At 34.5% G+C, this 19073-nt stretch overlaps 1 protein-coding gene across 4 annotated transcripts in view; it reads left to right on the top strand.

The window, feature by feature from the left end:
• GNAI1 (G protein subunit alpha i1) overlaps positions 1–18847 on the top strand; it is a 34709-nt gene extending 15862 nt beyond the window's left edge. For 3 of the 4 annotated variants that reach the window (XM_046922100.1, XM_046922133.1, XM_046922119.1), the window contains exons 2-8: positions 3985–4027; positions 4106–4247; positions 9181–9338; positions 11090–11218; positions 14458–14587; positions 15757–15910; positions 16733–18847. In XM_046922100.1, coding sequence (XP_046778056.1) covers positions 3985–4027; positions 4106–4247; positions 9181–9338; positions 11090–11218; positions 14458–14587; positions 15757–15910; positions 16733–16923 — 947 coding nt within the window. In that variant the 3' untranslated portion in view covers positions 16924–18847. The remainder of the gene's footprint in view (positions 1–3984; positions 4028–4105; positions 4248–9180; positions 9339–11089; positions 11219–14457; positions 14588–15756; positions 15911–16732) is intronic. The other variant, NM_205403.2, reaches the window with a different exon arrangement.
• Positions 18848–19073: the final 226 nt, after the last annotated feature.

Below are 19073 nucleotides of genomic sequence, written 5' to 3'. Positions count from 1 at the left end.
ATCTGAGCCAGTAAGGCTCTCAGCATTAAATTTATTGGCAGTATCAAAGTTGAAATCAAATATCACACTGCTGTAGTACCAGAAACAATAAGTAGTATTCTTTACTAAGTGATAGAGGAGTATACATTCAAGACTGTCTAAATTTGAGCAGGGTTTGGTTGTGACAGTATGGCTATCTTTGACATGTTATATGCATCTGTCACATGAAAAACTTCATGCTGCTTGCTCCTGAGTAATATTTGCTAAAACAGTTCTCATTTTGCTGTTAAGAACTTATTAACACTGATGCAAAGGAAAGGACTTTTTTTTTTACCTACACAGCTTCTATAAGAAAACCTGGCTGAGCTCTGTGTTCTGCAATGCAAAAATTGTCAATTTCTTTTCAGTATGGGAGAGTAAGGTGTCATTTTCTGACATATTTTTGAAAGATTATTATCAAGCTGCAGGCATTTTAGCATTAAGTAAAAAGCAGGTACACAAAAAAAAACCCATCAAAACACTCTCCCCAATAAAAAGAACAGGAAAAATAAAAGAAACAACAACAGCAAAAACAAACAAACAAACAAAAAAAAACTGTGTTTTGCAGTTGCTAAAGTAGGTAAAATAGGAGAATGCATCTTCCAGGAGCTCATTGTTAATGCTAGGTACACTGCAATGAATTACTTGTTTTTTTCATATGTGTTATGAGCATTTATGGTTATGTTACTAAAAAAACTTTTATGAGAATTCTAGGTGTTTGATGTGATTTAGTACTAACACTGTAGTGGAAGATGGATGTCCAACTCAGGAAAAACTGAGTCAATTACATAATAAATAATTATGATCTAATAACCAGACCTGACACTGACCTTCTCTGTTAATCAAATATGTTAAATGTTTAAACAGAAAGCGCTTCACAGGGTGATGTAATTACCTCCATCCCTGGAAAGGTGATGGAACAGCTTGTTCTGGATATCCTCTCCAAGCAATTGGAAGTTTGTCAGGAGTAGTTGATGTGGATTCACCAAGGGGAGATGATGCTTGACCAACCTGGTAGCCTTTATGACTGGTTGGGGAGAGCAGTGGAGGTTCTGTACCTTGTCTTCAGCAAGGCATTTGAGGGATGTGTCTCTACAACATCCTTGTTATAAAACTTATAAAAAGGAGGAGGATGAGGGAGATGATATTCCTGCTGTACTCTGCCCTGATGAGGCCACATTTAGACTACTGTGTCCAGTTCTGGGCTTCCCAGTTCAGAAAGTACAGGAATCTCCCATATAAGGATACACTGAATAACATGGATCTGTTCAGCCTGAGGAGAGCATGACAGAGGGGATCTGATAAATATTTATCTAAAGGAAGGTGTGAGGCAATTGGATGAGGCCAGACTCTTCTCGGTGGCATGTAGTGGTATGACAAGGGGCAGTGGCCTAAAACTTCAATGAAGGAAAATCCATACAAGCATGAGGAAGAACTTCTTTATGATAAGTGGTAACACAGCACTGGAACACGTTGCCCAGAGAGGTTGTGGAGTCTCCTTCTGTGGAGATAGTCAGGACCTGTCTAGATGCCTACCTGTGTGACTTACTGTAGGGTACCTGCTTTGGCAGGGTAATTGGACTTGATTATCTTGTAAGGTCCCTTCCAACCCCTGCAATTCTGTGATTTATATCCTGTAGTAATAATACTTATTATTTCCGAAATTCTTCTTGAATAGAGGAATGTAATAGGGTGATTTGCTTTTTTTTAATGATTTGAATAAAAATATTACATCAAAGCAGAATAAAGATTGTTTTATTCATGAAATTAATTTAAACCTTTGACACATTTATGCTTAAGTGCACAATTAAAAATCTACAAATTAAATATTAATGTACTTTGTAACTGTTTCAGATGTCACAGTAACAAATAATTTTCATAATGTTGTCTCTGCATGTGTAATGTTGACTGCAAGGCTTTCAGTCTTCTAGCTCGTTATGGCAAATGTTGATGTTGTCATGGTGTTCTGTGATTCTTGGAAGTGATGCATAGATCTTGCCTACTTCAATAAGACTGTTATTTCTAAATCTGTCATATTGTGAACATGTGTAGTACTTATTAGCAGCTTTTAGAGGTTAGTGATCACTGACTTTGCCTACATTTGTGTAAACTACTGTTTTCTGATTAACGTACCTTTATTGAACTTCTATGGCAGCTCAGTCTGAGAACTATTGCTGCTCTGTAATTAGTTGTATGTTTATCAAAACCATGCTGCCTTTTATGTGGACATTAGGTAAAGAGAGCATAAACTGGTCCTAGGTCAAAGTTGGCAGTTATTTTATTCCATAGCAACGTAATTCTACAGTGTACTAGCTTCTATTGGTGATAACAGACATTGTGCTGTGTATTGGAAGAAAGGAAAGCTATCACATCAGTTGCAGCGCTGGAGAGGCTGTGGGACAACTCTTGTCTGACAAATAGTTCAAAGCTGGATTCAGCCTGTCATGATGTTACATATTCTGTTTAGCCTACAAGGAAGAACATTCCAAATGGATTCATTATACAGTAGTGAAAGTACAGAATATTTTATTAGCCTTCAACGGGCATTTAAGTTGGAACACACCTCTAGAAGTCATCAGTTTCAATCCTTGGCTCAAAATCAGGTGAGCATCAAAATCATGTGAGGTTGTGTAGGGCCATATCCAGTTGTATCTTGAAAATCGACGTGACTGAATTTCTACTTCCTTTACAGACAGTATGTTTCAGTGCTTAACAACTTCCCCTGGTATTGTCCCATTTTTACAGCGCCCTACCCACATCTCTAGAGTAATGTATGCTGGTGCCTCCTATTTGCTTCATGTAATTTTGTTGTTGAGAAGTTTGGTTCTGTATTCAGCTGTCTTAAGTGGCTTTATGGAGAAGAAAGCAGTTAGATCCCTCCAGCAGTCTTTTCAAGATTAAATAGCCCTCTTCTTGTAACTTGTCCTTTAATGCCATTATAAACCAGTTCCTTATTCATGTAAGTGATGTGCTACTGGTTTTTGTCTTGTTAATCTCATTTTCAGGGTGCTGAGGGGGAGAACAAGAGGTGCTGAGATACAACCTCATGGATGCTGACAGCTCAGTTGTCTAACTTCTTGAGGAAGTTAGAACAACTTTGAATAAGCAAACACCTTTGCTGTCCCAACACTTAGACCATTTCCTGACCTCTAGAACTGATGTTGCCTTAATTTGATGACTTAATGCAGGTGTATTCCGTCCTGATTTTTAGGTCAACGATGAAGATGTTAAATGGTGTTAACTAAATATTGGCTCTGACATTTACTTTTGGCTGTCTAGGCAGTGTTTTAGATATCTTGAAATCATTTATTCAATGTGGTACAAGGATACTATTGTAGATGATACTGAAAGCCTTGCTAGAGGCACAGCAAGTGATATAATTGGTGTTCTACATCCAAAGAGCCATCTGTTTCCCCATTAAAGCATTACCAAGTCACATACAGCTGGTAAATCCTTCCTCATTTTTGCCAGTCACATTCTTGCTATTCAAAGACCTGGAAATGACTTCCAAGAATATTTGCTGTGTCATTAGTGTGAAGAACAAGGTGAAGCTGACTGCCCCCCCCTTCTTTTTTTTTTTTTTTTAAAGATGAATACAACATTTGGCAGTGATTTCTTATGGTCACAGTGACCTCTACAATGTTAGAGAGTTTTCTTTGGTCATATTGGAATTGGACAACTGGCAATCTGTTTGCATTTAGAAACACCAGCAGGCTGTGTGAAGTTTATTGCTCTCATGAACAAAAAGAAGAACAAAGACTTTCCAGAGTTGAGTGATTTCTTGTCAAAATACCTCAATTTTGAAACTTAGCTGGAGGCGCTTAGGTTTCTATGTTAAAAATAATTTGTACTATATTCAGAACAATTGAAGTTTTTTGTATTGGTTAGGTATTTGAATTTTAGAAACAAATTAAATGTGTTCTCAAAGATGAGCAAAAATGTAATGAATTTCCATTTATTTTTCAGGAGCTGGTGAATCAGGGAAAAGCACTATTGTCAAACAGATGAAGTAAGTATAGTAAAATACAGTCGTAGAGAGACATTTTTTTTTATTTGAATAGAGAATTTATTTTTTTTCCTTTCATAGGATTATCCATGAAGCTGGTTATTCAGAAGAAGAATGTAAACAGTACAAAGCTGTTGTCTACAGTAACACCATTCAGTCAATTATTGCTATCATTAGAGCAATGGGGAGGTTGAAGATAGACTTTGGTGATCCAACCAGGGCTGTGAGTATTGAAGTAAACGTGCATATACAGCTGAAATATCCATTCTTTTTCAGTTTCTGTCAATTGTTATTTCCTGGAAAAATCTCTTCATATCCAACAGTCCTTGTAGGCTAGAAGGTTTGATAAAAAAGAAATGTCATTTAGTTTTCTACACGGTGAAGTGCTCTGCTGAGCAGTTAACTCCGGGTTGATTCATGACAACTATTTTGTTTAGATACAGTCCTCCAAATTCTATGTAAATCTGAGTCTTAGGGATTTTTTGAAAAATGGTAAGCTTTGTAGTTGTAGTTATTAATTTTTACTTATGGGCTGCTGTAAGTCCTTCAAGATGAACATCTTAGCTTTCCTTAAAAAACAGATTAAACAGGTAGGCATCTAGCTGTTCTCTGCACTTCTCAATTGAATCACAGACACAGTAGTGCCTAAAACATTCTCGCCTGTAGGCCAGATCCAGTTTCATATGTAATAGTTTGGATGACTTTACTGTACTGTAAGGCACATGCATAGTGCTGCTGCTTGTACTCAGTTTTTTTCATGATAGCACATGAATTAAGGATTTCTCCCAAGAAAATAGTTGCCCATTTCCATGCTTTCTTGTACATTTCTCATGTCCTTTCATCCGCTTATTGGAACAAGTCTGCAGAACTTCTTGCTTATCACTTCACAGTTCCTAACCTTGTACTCTTATTTGTGGTGAACATGCCTGTGTCCCTATCAAATCAGGAGGATAGATGCTGTTTGTAAAACATAGATATGTTTATGTACATATGTTAATTCTATCTGAAATCTGCTTAATTGTAAATGAACTCTGTAGATCGCTCTGAAAGTAATGCCTCCCACTTATTTCCATGGAAACGACAACAGATACAAAGAGCACAATAACATTATTTGATAAAGCAAATTCTGATTTACTAAACTATTTTTCAACAGTCACCACTACGAGCTGTACTTTTTTGTCAGCAGTGTGAACAAGAGGCTGCATGACACACTTGTGAAAATCTGCATGGTTGTTTGTAACATGGATTGCCTTTCACATTACTGTCACCACTGCTGAAATGCACCACCTACTGCCTGCCTTACTGTACTCACATCCGCTGTTGGGTCTCCATATATGTTCAGCAAGCATCGGTGAATGTCAGCAGGTGCAGTTTATCCATATGGAGGAATTTAATCACACACCGTTGCTTCATACACACTGCCATGTCAGACACAATTTTGTCAGACTTCCTCTCCTTTACCCTCTGTCTCGTGGCAACAAAACATAATGGAATATGGTTGGGAAGGTTCAACCTCTACTGCCATACTGTCACAATCCTCCTATGATATAATGGGTCAATATAGTAAAATAGGAGGCATTACTTTTGAAGCAGTCCTTCTCTTGCTTTCTTTTCATGTTTTCTCTTGTCTTACCTTGAGATCAGAGATTTTCAGGGCAGGATCAATATGTGAATGCATGTTAGTTCATTTGTGCAGTGAAGTCCTCTTTGATGTTTGACAGTTAATGTTGGAAAAAGGTGGATAGTATATTTCTGTTACTAAATACAAAGTAAAAGAAAATGGAGGAGAGAGTAAGTGTAGATTTTATCAGATGAAAGGACTGAGAAGATGGTGAAACTGTTTTATGTATGATATGAATTTGAACTGATTGGAATTTTTCAACTTCAGAGAACTGTATACCTGAATGCAAACTTCTGTCAGGGATATTAGCGAAATAGCTGTCTATTCCCTAGCACTTAAGCAGGTCTTGGTGATCTGAATTCTTTTTACAGAGCAACATTGCTATTGAAAGTAAGTATTAGCCTTGAAGTAATTTCAAAATGAAAAATCGAAAAAGGAATCCAGAGCTTGTGGGACACGAGTTGGCCTTTTTAGAAAATATATGGATGTTCTTCATTGTACTAAATATAGGCCTTTAAATTCTATTTGATTTTATTGTCATTTCTGCGGAAGAAAAAATGCGCAAAATTGCAGTATCCTGAGGAAAGCTGTTATTCAGGTTCTTCCTTAGTTTTTTTAATTGATTTGTTGGAGATATTACTCTGAATAAAATAAATCTGTTTGGAAAACTGCCTGCTCCTCTCCTGTCAGAATAATGGCAAAGTAACAAGTTGAATATTTTCTTCAGTGAAACTACTGAATCAGGAGAGCACAAGTTATAACAGGAACTTCAGTAATGGTCTGTCCTAGGCTTAGCATATATTTCTTTATCCTGTAGAACATTTCCATACCGAAACAGAATCCATATTTTGAGAGACATTTAGTGAATATGCTTTAAATGAGAATGGACTACCTTTAAAACCTGAGATGTGCTGCAGTTAGCTTCAGAAAAGGCTAAATGAGTTTCTGTAAAGTATCTCGTTTATGGAATCTTACATAAAAATAGCGAGTCCTCTGGAGGAAGCAGTCCTATTGCAGTATGATTAAAGGAAAGCATTTGGAGTTTGTTAATAATGAAAATAGGACTCAGTTATTATGTGCTACCTTGTTTGTGGCATCTGTGTACTTGCCTTTTGTAATAATAATAAAAAAGGATATGGGGGTTAACAGATGCCACCTAACAGAGCTTAATTTGCTTCCTGCCCCTTCTTGTCATTCCCTCTTACGCTATCCCAATAAAAAAAAAAACAAACACAATCTTAGAACACGTAGAGGAAAAGTGAGTTTTGTGTATTTGAAAGTCAGACTATAGCATATGTGAAATGTCATGAACTCTTAAAAATGACAAGATAGACTCCCAGCTTCTAGTATGTATCTGCTGCTTCTATCAGTTGTAAATTGGTGTTTTCATCCAGAAACAATATTCAGTTGCCATTCAAGTTTCTTTTGTGCAAGCATATTGCTTAAGCTACAGTCAGTGAGATCTAATTATCGTACTTTTTTTGATCTTCACTGCTCTGTTTTTATGTAATTATTAGTGCAATCTGCTGAACCTTTACTAGCTGCCCACGGTTTGCCCAGCATATATATTGTAATCAGCATACTGTTCTTATGTTAGAATAATACCAGTTTTTAGATTTGTAGCTTTCACAAGTTGATGCATCACTTACCTGTTTGTTCATATGTATAGATATATGTGTACTGTTACGGTTTAACCCAGGAGCTAATCACCAAACAGCCATTCACTCAGTCCCCGTCCTCCTGTGAGATGAGGTATAGAATTAGGAAAAAAAAAAAACAAGATGGAACTCTTGGGTTGGGATAAAAACTGAGACAGAAAAGGATGAGAAACACACACATATTATATGCATACACCTGTTCACAAAACAAGTCATGCTCAGTACAGTTGCTCATTACCCACAGACCAGTGTGCAGCTGGTCTGCAAGCAGAGGCTGTCTCCCCAGGCCAGCTCCTCACAGTTATGTAGGTTTTTTTTGCATGATGTCATATGATATGGAATATTCATTCGGACATTTTAGTCCCTTCCCAGCTCTTTTGCTGGGCTTCATGAGAAGCCTAAAGATTCTTGGCTCTGTGCAGCACTGCTCAGCAGCAACTAAAACATTGGTGTGTTATCAATGTTGTTTTTTTCCTAAAGTCAAAGTATAGCACCATACCAGACGCTGTGAGGAAAGCCAACTCTCTTTCTACTGAAACCATGACATGTACACACAGATACAGATAAATATCTTCAAATCTGCCTTGAGTTGACTACAGAGCAAACTTTCCAAGTTGTGAATATTTAAACCTACAGTGGGCAGTCTCTTCAGAACAATCGTTACTTTCCATGCTTATCCTAAAATGTTACCTTCATATAACAGGAAAGGTGATAGGACCTCTTTTTTTCCCCCCTACAGGTCTGTGTCGTATCTACACTTAGTGTTTTGTGAGAATGACTTTACAACATGAAGTTTGAATCCTCCTCATTCTTGAAATATTTTCATTTCCTAATTGATGTACCCAAGCCCCTCTCTTTCCACCATCCTCCATGCTAGTATCATCTCCTCTTTCTTTCATTTACTGGACAAACAGGACATGTTGTGGGTAGTAGTTACAAGCCACAAGTATGCTGATTTTGCTAACTGACATACCTTGTCAGTAGATCACATACAACTGGTAACTAATGTCAGTCAGCTACCTTCTGGAGGGTACTGGCATGCCAACCTCTTTCCTCTATCCAGCTGCTATGTTCTTTTTCCAATATCTTACAGATTTAACATTTTTAGTCTCTTACCTGAGTTAAAATTGGACAAGTTAGACAACTGTTCAAGTTCTGTTAAAGCTGAAACTGGCTGGTGGATTGACATCCTACAGGATGTCTCACTTTCACAGGCAGTTGTTACATAAATGCAGCATTTGCTGTTTTTCTTAAAAACAAAACTGAAAAACCAACACTTTGATTATTCCTAGACATGTAGTTGTCAAGAAAACTTAGTCTCAGTAGAGTAATTAAGGCAATGAATATTTTAACCATTTCATCTGGAAAAGTTTAAGAGTATTTGTCTTTGCTAACAAATGATCATTTGCACTTTCAAACAAATTGTTTTTTGAAGTTTAAGTGATTAACATGTATTCTGCAGTCAGTCAATATACATCTGCATATCTGAAGGTTCTAATATGCATTTTAATTGTTCAGTTTGAGGGGTATGACAATAAAATAAGGTTAATGTTAGACTTCAGCACAAAATGTATAAAATATTTCCATTTATAGAAGCTCACTTCAAGTGATAAACTGATCAGAATTTTTGTCAGCTGATGCAAAATTCATTGAACTTGTCTTTTTCTGTTGTTGAAATGAGTGGGAAGTAATATCCTATATAGGGTACTAATTGCTTTCCTTCACGTTTTTTGTTTGGTTACAATTGCGTATGCCAGGTGAGGTAACTCATTCCTTTGCTGAATGTAGTTTTTATTCGTAGGTGATAGGGGAATTTAATATTCCTTTTGTTGTATTTCTCAGTGTTTATCTCTCCACTTTCTGTTTACATCCTAAAGGATGATGCTCGTCAACTCTTTGTGTTAGCTGGAGCAGCAGAGGAAGGATTTATGACTGCGGAGCTTGCTGGTGTTATCAAAAGACTCTGGAAAGACAGTGGAGTACAAGCTTGTTTCAACAGATCTAGAGAATACCAGCTTAATGACTCCGCTGCCTAGTAAGTACTATGTGACATACAAGGCTCTCTTTTGTTTTCTAAGTAGTAGCTAAAAGAATTTAAGAGAAGTGTAACCTTTTAAGTAATTCTCTTTCCATGTAGATGGAAAACCTAGAAATATCTAGCCAAAGATATTGTATACTTGGATCAGAATGCTAGACGCATCCTTTAAGAAAAGAGAGAAAGAAATGTGGTGTATAACTATGAATTTAAGTCATATTCTGATCAGTTGCTAGATTATTTTGAAGGAAAAAAATGTTTTAAGATACGTCAGTATTTTTTGTAGCATTTTTATTACAGAATCGTGACTAAATTACCTGTTCAGTATCAGAACATGCCCAGGAAACATGACTAACTGATGTGAATCTGTATTACTAGGACTCTTAATTTCATGTTCATAATCGAATTTCTCCTACAGAATTCTCCAGTAAAACTCAAATTGCCACATTTTCTTTGTTAACCTACAGTATTTATTAGACATATAGAATAAACATAACAATCAATCCGCGTTTTCTGTGCTAGGGTACTTTGAAAAATAATTAGAAAAAAGTTAGGAATCCAAGGTGTGGGGAATAGGACAGCAGTAGGTAAAGATAAGTCTATTAAGAAACAGAATCAACCAAAGGTGAAGTAAGATGGTAGACTGGTGTGACAGTTGTTATTCTACAGGACAATTTTGGTTCCCAGTTGTTTTGTAGTGTTTGAATTTGTTTTTTGCACTCCTTTAAAATATGCTACTTTTGTTCTTCAGATGAACTGCATATGAATAAACAACATAAAGTACAGTGAGATAACTACAGCTAAAGTTACGTAATTAAAGGCACTCTTAATAAATAACGCATTTCCAGCGTGATTGTTACTTTGTTTGCTGGACTTGCTGAGATGAGATCACAATGACAGATCTCTTGACTTAAACAATAGTAGCACAAGTATATGAACTTCCTTCAGTACAGAGCTCTTCATTTAGAATGATCCCTCTTACCTTCCTCTAGTAACCTCTGCTGTTTTGTTTTGTTGTTTTAGATAACTTTGCCTCCAATTTCATAATAAAATTGATGTTTTAGACATACAATTGTATCCTGAAAATTGCTAAGTTTTGATTACACTTAAAGAAAAAAATTAATATTGTCTCTATTCACTGTACAAAAAGCACAGATAAGATCTGTATCATTTTTAGAATCACTGGGCTTCTTGGAGTGCGTCCCAGTATTTTGGAAATGAGAGTTTACTGTTGTAAACAATATGTGCAACTAGAAATTCTCAGTAGAAAATTACTGATCATGTATTTAGCATTATTCTAAAACCTATATTAATTCTGCCTAAAATACTGAGTTGATCTCTTCACAGTTGTTTTCAGAGTAACTTGGTTTTTAGTTGTAGTACAAAGTACATTACCTTTCTGCAGAGCTATGCAAGGGTGAAAGTGTTAATACAAAGAACACTGTTAAATGTAGAACCATGTTTAAGTATAGAACCGTGTTTGCTTTCTGGGATTTCAGAACACTAATTCTTTGTAGTAGAATCAATTGTATGAGTTTTCTTTTACAATGAAAGTGTCTCTAAAACTTCATTTTAAAAAAGAAGTGGAAAATTAAGAGGAAAATAATCTGTCTAATCTTTTATCTCAGAGAAAATTGTTCATATAAGTCGTGAACAGTGTAATGAATGGACATAGAACTTACAGATTTTTTTGCAATTATTTAATTACTATTTTATGAATAACTGAATGCAGTGTTTATTTTTACCTCCAGTTACTTGAATGACTTGGACAGGATAGCACAAACAAGCTACATTCCGACTCAACAAGATGTTCTCAGGACTAGAGTGAAAACTACAGGAATAGTGGAAACTCACTTTACTTTCAAAGATCTTCATTTTAAGTATGTAAATTATTCTGCATGTTCATCTGTCTGTTAACAGCTTTTGTAAAGTTCTCATGGATGGACTTTTACTGATGCAATTTAACAAATTTGTCTATCCATAACTAGTTATTTTATTATTTTTTTTTTACTTTATTTTCTGTGTAAATCAAATCTTGTAATATTTTATACTGTGTTACCATGTAGCTATTCTATCAGATTTCTCCCTTTAAATTCAGTTGGAGAGCTAGAGATTTAAAAATATTTGTTGCTCTGGTTATGAAACAGCCAATCCTTTTTCCTGGAGGAATGAATTCAAAACTATACTTTAGGTTTTTTTTAAGGTAGTGCTTTATTTACTGATGAAAGACTGTGAGTAAAGTTTCTTCTGACGCAGTTTTTACTAAATAATACTAGCATTCTAACCATTTTGTGTCCGAAGGCATTCATTATGGAAGTATAGGATAGTATAAATATAACACTATTGTATCTATTCCTTACTAGGAAAATGAGAAGGAAGCTCAGTAAAATGCTCATTTGCATATATGCTTTAGATTGTGTGGAGATAGTTGTCAGCACATCTATACACATTCTGATTTCTAAAAATAACTAATTGAATCTCATCAAATGCAATTTATCATAGTTATGTGGCACACCGAATCAGTAGGTTTTCTGTCTACCCATGTGCACCACCCCTCCCTCCTCTTACAACCTGGGGAAAACATAATCAAAGATAAAAGTCAGTTTTAATAAATATGAGGCTTTCCAGAGCCTGCTATCTTTTCAGACAGGTGAGAGAGATTACAAAAATATTTGTGAAATAAGCCTTCCTCAAGTTTGGGGCTTGGAGAGTAGGGAAGCAATCAACTTGTATGACCTTAAAAGAAAAAAACATAACAAGAACAACAACAACAGCAAGAGGGGGGGAGGGGAAAACAAAAACAGTGAAAGAAATCACAAAAAGTACCTGCTGTCTTTTTGGCCTATATCACATTTTTTATGGGTGCTGGTGCTATGTTCTCAGCTTAAATAGTAGAAAGAAGCAGAACATGTCAAACTTGGCAACGCTAGCTTTAAAAAATACTAAGTGCTAATGAAATACCTTGCACAAGTCCTTAAATTTGCACAATTGCTGATAAACCATTCAGAAACCAACCCATACAGCTAAATAACAAAGATTATCATGGTGATGACTTGAAGAACTATCTACAGTGCTTTAGACTTAGTTCAGTGAAGTAATTTGTCTTACTATATTAACAGTCACCTTGCAATCTCACCAGAAAAGTCTGCGTTATTTAAATAAATGAAAGAGAAGGTCATTAAAGCATTTATTTAATGACATCATCCTTTAGATAGGGCAGGTACATTCAGCTCTTACAAACTTTTAATTTTTTCAATACTGCCTTGTATTTCTTTGTAGTCCACTGTAGACTGTAACTTACTGTGTATAAGCAAAATACACTTTTTTTTGAGTAGCCAAACTGCACTATGATTTTGAGTATTAAGGCAAAGGATGAGCTTGCAAACTGTACTCCCAGATTGCAAGGAGGAATCTGTAAAGCATCCAACCTTCTCATTCTTTCAAAGCTCTTTGAAATTTATCTGTATATCAGATAAATATCTGTATATTCTGTCAGTGTCATAGTGTGCTGGGACTGTGACCTAACAGATCTCTGCATACACAATTAAGGCTTTCATGGTAGATGCTAACCAAAGTGGATGGAAAATCTTTGTCCTTTGTTCTTCTGTCTTCTCCATACCATGTAAATATTTTTATACTTAATGAATTCTAAGCTTTTTCATGATAATGCCTAAAAAAGTTAAAATTACTTGGAAAAATTGCTGAAGACAAAAGTCAGGCCTCTCTTCAAAGGAATAATTGCATTTCATTGTAATGAGGAGGAAAAATCCAATATTTGCACGGTAAAATATTGGCTACCATAGCTAAGGAAGGCATATGGTGACCTTTTCACATTGTTTTTAAGCTGAAAGTAATCACAAGAATTTGAGACAAGACTCTTCTTTGTGTGGTAGAAAGGAGACAGATGGAAAAGGTCTGTGTTCTGTTTTGTTGAGAAAATTCAGCAATTTGCATCCATTTTAGGGTAGCACTACTGTCCCCTTATTTGGTTGCATTTTGTTGCTGTTGTTGTTTTTGTTGCTTGGTTGTTTCGTTCTTTTTTCATGACTTAGTTCATTAAATCCAGGATGCTGTTTTTTCTGGCTTGCATAAATACTTGAAGTTCAGTTAATAAAGATGTCTAATAAAACATTCAGTCTTTCAGATTCACTGTAGCTCAGATGTTAGGAAATAGTCCTTAAAGCGTTTAGATAGCAGAGGAAAGCAAATTCATATAAACTATGCTAACTTGCTGGTCATCAGCTGTTAAGTTCTTGTATGTGGTCTTTTCCTATCGCATTGTTTCTGATAAGCTGGGAATTGAAAAGAAACACTTTTATAGTTTAGTTGTCCCACTTAACTGCACTTCCAAAAAGTTCCTTTATTAGAGGGGAAATTACTAGTCTTTTTATTGTATGATGCCTGTTTTGTCTTTTAAGAAGAGAATGTTGAAAATAATGTTTAGTGTCACTTAAAAAAAATTCAAATTCTGTTTAAACATGGTCAGCTGAAAAGCTGATCAAACTGATTTTGTTTAACAGAGATGAGCTGAAGCTTACAACAATTTAGAGATGACAGGCTAAATTTGAAAAACTGAGATTTATGTATTTGGATTTGGATTCAGAACACGGAGACAACAAAGTATTATTTCTGTCCAACTTTCATAGAATAGCATCCTTTCTAAAATACTAAAGTACTGAAACAGTGAATTCTGCCATTAGATTTGAAGAATTTTATATTGTTGGCATTTTATTACTTAGGACTATTCATTTGGGAAAAATATTGAAGAACTTCATGAAAGTTTGCATTTAGTTAAGCTAAGTGTGCTTTTATAGATTACAGTTAACTTTGTTAATGGAATTATTTGTAATAATACATTTGGTAAAAATAAGCAGATTTATATTGCTTTCATATGACTTTTTCATGTTTTGTGAAATGTATGGGAAGACTTCTAAGTCCTAAATAACTTGAAGTTATTTCTTATATTATGAAATGAAATTATAAATATTGCGGATTTTATTCTGTTTTTCAAAATGCTGTGATCAGGCTTGCACAGCTGATGGTTACAGATTTTATCACTTAATGTTCAGAAAGCTGGAAAATCCAAAGTTCATTTCCTGCTTTTATTTCTGTTTTGCAGAATGTTTGATGTTGGAGGCCAAAGATCGGAGCGGAAGAAGTGGATTCATTGTTTTGAGGGTGTTACAGCAATTATTTTCTGTGTGGCATTAAGTGATTATGACTTGGTCTTGGCTGAAGATGAGGAAATGGCAAGTACCTTAATGCTGAAGAAAGGAATAATTGTTAGAAACTAAACATTTTGAAAGGGAAGCTGAATACCTCTTTCAGAATAAGGACCTAATACTTCTTTTGTGAGATACATGGGCTTTTTGTAAAAGTTTTCAGAGGACTGGTGATAGATTTTGTGCTTTCAAGTTTTAAAACTAATTTCTTTATTCTTGAAAGTATTTTCAGATGAGTACTCTTTTCAGATGTATTCTTTCATATATTTCAGATTATACATAAATTAATGAGGATTTCAATAATACATGTCCTTGTCTCTATGGATACTCAAAATATCAAAGAAGTTGGTTTGCTTATCTGTCTCTGTTGTGTTTTGTTACCCTTCCTCAGCCTTCAGTTTTTGTTTCTTTATAAGTGTTTTACTCTGACTTCTTTCCTTAGTTTCAGAAATCTTTTTTTTCTCTCTCTTCAAATCCCTTTCCATCCTTTCTCTTCTTTCAAGATGTGACTCCTCCCATGTCAATATGCACAGAGTATGTGTGCTTTTTATTATCTGGGTAGACTAAAGTGATGCTGATCTGTTGTGTAAATCGTTAACAAGCGTGTGTTATTCCTACAGCTTCTTGTAAAATAGTTGGAAGGAAAGAAAAACAAAAACAGGAAAGCACACTTTCATGTTAAATCTAGTCAAAACAGATCATACCTGCCATCTACTTAAACGTCTGGAAGTAGTGTCAGAGTACTTTTATATTGGATAATTTTTCTACAGTGTTAAAATTAGGGAAACATTTTTTTTTTTAATGAAACAAACCCAACAGCCTTCTCATTTCTGGTCGCTGAGAGAGTTTTCTAGAATATCATTATTGCAAAATGTGAAAACACACCAAAAATTCTGAACAAACTAAAACAGACTTAAGCTTGGAAATGGAGAAAAATAATATATAATAGCTGCCTAAACTGTTCTCATGTAATCTTTCCATAGAATCATTTTAGTTGGGAAAAATACCTTCAAGATCATCAAGTCCATTAAAGTGTTATTTGGCCGTTGTGTATCTCCCTGTGGTATCTGTATACTGGAAACTTAAGTTTTATAACTTTTCTAGTTGTAACTAGTCAAATATATATGTCCTGGTTTTACTTCTAAACTCTGATAAAATACAATAAAGTCTGATGTTTTTTTTCCCCCAAATTACAGAATCGGATGCATGAAAGCATGAAATTGTTTGACAGTATCTGCAACAACAAATGGTTCACAGACACTTCTATAATTCTCTTCCTAAACAAGAAAGATCTTTTTGAAGAAAAAATCAAGAGGAGTCCTCTCACTATTTGCTACCCTGAATATGCAGGTATTGGGAATGGACAGGTGTCAAGTAATTTGGGGTTAAATGATCTTATTTTTGATAAACAAATTGGGAGGAATTTGATAAATGTAGGTGTACAAAATATTTAAATAAAGTTTAATTTGCTAGGATGTTCTTAGGAATTACAAATAAAAGAGTACTGAAGTCACGTTAATCTTTTTAACGAGATGAAATGATGGTGATCCACTGATAGTGTTTAGGTGTTCCTGTCATAGTGCTTGTCAACCTACTCTGGTTAGCCTGTTCTTTATTCTGTATTCTATTCTTTTCTACCCAGATGATTTTTTTTTGCCCCTAGTGGGAATCCCTGAGGATACGTGAGAGTTTATTTGAAGGGAGCATATATATACAGATGTTAGAAGAGGTGGCTTGTTCAGGAAATATATAACAAAAGGCTATTCTATTTAACAAGCTTTAGGCCTTTTATGTATCATTTTCATTGTACTTCCAGACTGTTCTTCATGTGAGGAAAAGAAAAACTGTCAAAAAATTGAAAAGTGAAAGTGAATAACTTGAATGAAGGAATTGGATATAATCTATGTAATAGTTAATGACTTGCTCCATCTACCACTGTTAGAAATAGTCTTCCTGGAGCACTTTTTGTTACTAAAAATTTGTTCAGAAGATTTCCTTCAACAAGATACACATGTTGTATTGTAAAGTAGTGGCTGTGAAATTATTTAAATCAGCATACTCCTTTTCAGGTTTTTAGTGATTGTTTCAGAGTAACTAATTCCTTCTAAGATACAGTGTATGTTCAGTTCTTCCTTTTTGAAGCCTGCTTACTGAGCAGTTTTCTCCTTCTAGGATCGAACACTTATGAAGAAGCAGCTGCTTACATTCAGTGTCAGTTTGAAGATCTTAACAAGAGAAAAGACACAAAGGAAATCTACACTCACTTCACATGTGCCACAGATACGAAAAATGTGCAGTTTGTTTTTGATGCTGTAACTGATGTCATTATTAAAAATAACCTTAAAGACTGTGGCCTCTTCTAAGAACAGACAAGACATTGTTAAATGGTAAATTACATGCCTGAAAAAAGGACTTAGGCATTTGGAATAAGCCCATGTTGTGTGAAACTTGCATAGATATACTTAATTCTCTTTATTTTATTTTTAGGTTTGAAGAATGACTTCGCACAAATCTAATCTGATTGATTTCAAGATGAAAGATATACAAAATATGTTGTGCTGAATGATAGATCAGTACTGTACTTGCCTGTTTTAACAGCTTTATTTATGTTTGTCTTGTAAATTTAAGTAATTAGGTAACACTGAGATGTCTTTTGACTGTATGTAAACTTGTAGTAATGTATTTGTATAAACGTTGAACGAAATACTTTGGTAACTTGTTGTCCTCTAAAATTTCTGTGGTTTATGAAGATGCTCTTAGAGGAGACAGATACTTTTTGCCTTTTGGTTATTTAAACATCTTGTAAAATTAAATTTTCTTTTCATTTAGAGGGTGCATGCTACTTTATTCTTTATTTTCTGTTGGTAATACTGTATATGGCACTAGCTTTTTTGATATTTAAACAGCCTCATACACCTGCTCAGATTTAAAGAAACATAACTAATAAAACTTTTTTTGCCTTAAGTTTTGGGAAAACAAAAATTTTTATAAATTTAGGTTGAATACAAAAATTATTTTTAAAACTTAACTGAAATCCACAGCTTACGAAATCTGGATTTTCAGTCTTTGCAGTGCAAATGTGACTACACTGAAAAACTGAATTTTAAGGTTGAAATATCATTGAAGCTCATGGAAATGCAAACAGGAAGTTGTTAAAAATACACTTGTAGAAATAAAAAAAAAAGTTTGAAACTAATCTTTACTCACTGGAGTGAATGGCAATTTTTTTTAAAGACCTTTAACAAAGGCTGGACTTCCAATTAATGTAATTTCTTTCTGCTTAATAATTAAAATGATGTTATCCTTTAACTCTTTGCTATCTTCTGGTAATAAAACTAAAACTAATTTGCTAATTTAATAACCATAGAAGTATTAGGTTCTCCCAGAAGAAATTGCCCAGTGTTTTCATGGTTTAAAGCAATTTACTGTTGCTTATTAAGAAGAATCTTCAGTATATTGGGTAGGGTGACTTAGTGACTTTAAAGATGGTGATTCTTTAATTTAGTTACATTTAAAGCCTCATACTTTCATTTAAAAATAAGTTAAAGAATATGATTTTCTTCTGGTTATGCTTTCATTATGTGATTTGCAATTTTAGGTATATATCATCCATTGCCTTATGGTTAGTGCCAAAACTGATTTTTATACCTACTTTAAAATGAATAAGCTTCTATTTGTAAATAAGTTCCTGGATGGTTGTCTTAAATGTATGTCTTCTACATAACACAGACATACCAAACTTGGAAATATGATTTTCTATAATTGTTAGAATATTCCAGGCAGCTACAGTACACTGTAAGTTTTTTGAGAATGATTCTTTGAATCTGTTGCTATTTTTCTATATTATCTTAGCTTACTGTTCTTAGAAGTGTTCAACCAAAATATTCAAATCATTGTTCTGTTATTTAATTTTTCATTGTGTGTATGTTTCATTAGGCATCAGCTTGAGTAAAACTTCAATGCTTCCTTTGTTAGGTACAGAATTACTTAAACGCGTTTCAAATGAAAGCTTAGAAAGGAGTTTCTAATTTATTACTGGAGGTTGTTAAATATATTCATACATTATGAGCTCTTTCAGCAGTTGTAGTAAACAGTCTGTATATCCTGGGCTGCTTTTAATTGTGCTTTACAGTTCTGGATACGTAACTGATTTTAAATTTCATTGAACAACTTTGTGGAAATTGTATTTACACCTACGTTAAAGTTGGTTTTTGTACTTGATGTAAAACAGAAATTGGGATTAATCAAATTACATAAATAAATTTAAATTTTGTGCCTTGCTTGAAAGAGATGTTCTTCCTTAAATGTGCTGATGGAAATCTTTCTGCATCCATCCTGTAGATGCAACTAGGTAATAAAACTGAGAAGATAAAAAGAGCCAATTCAAATGTTTTATGCTAGAAACAAAAATGAGCATAAACATAAAACTATTAATTCCTAAATATTTTTCCTCCACCACCATTCCTAACATCTTCAATGTCAGAATTTTTGGAATTTCATAACTGCTCTTTTC

The sequence above is a fragment of the Gallus gallus genome, chromosome 1, assembly GCF_016699485.2.
Source record: "Gallus gallus isolate bGalGal1 chromosome 1, bGalGal1.mat.broiler.GRCg7b, whole genome shotgun sequence".
In the NCBI taxonomy this organism is placed as follows: domain Eukaryota; kingdom Metazoa; phylum Chordata; class Aves; order Galliformes; family Phasianidae; genus Gallus; species Gallus gallus.
This window is presented reverse-complemented; position numbering and strand designations above follow the sequence as displayed.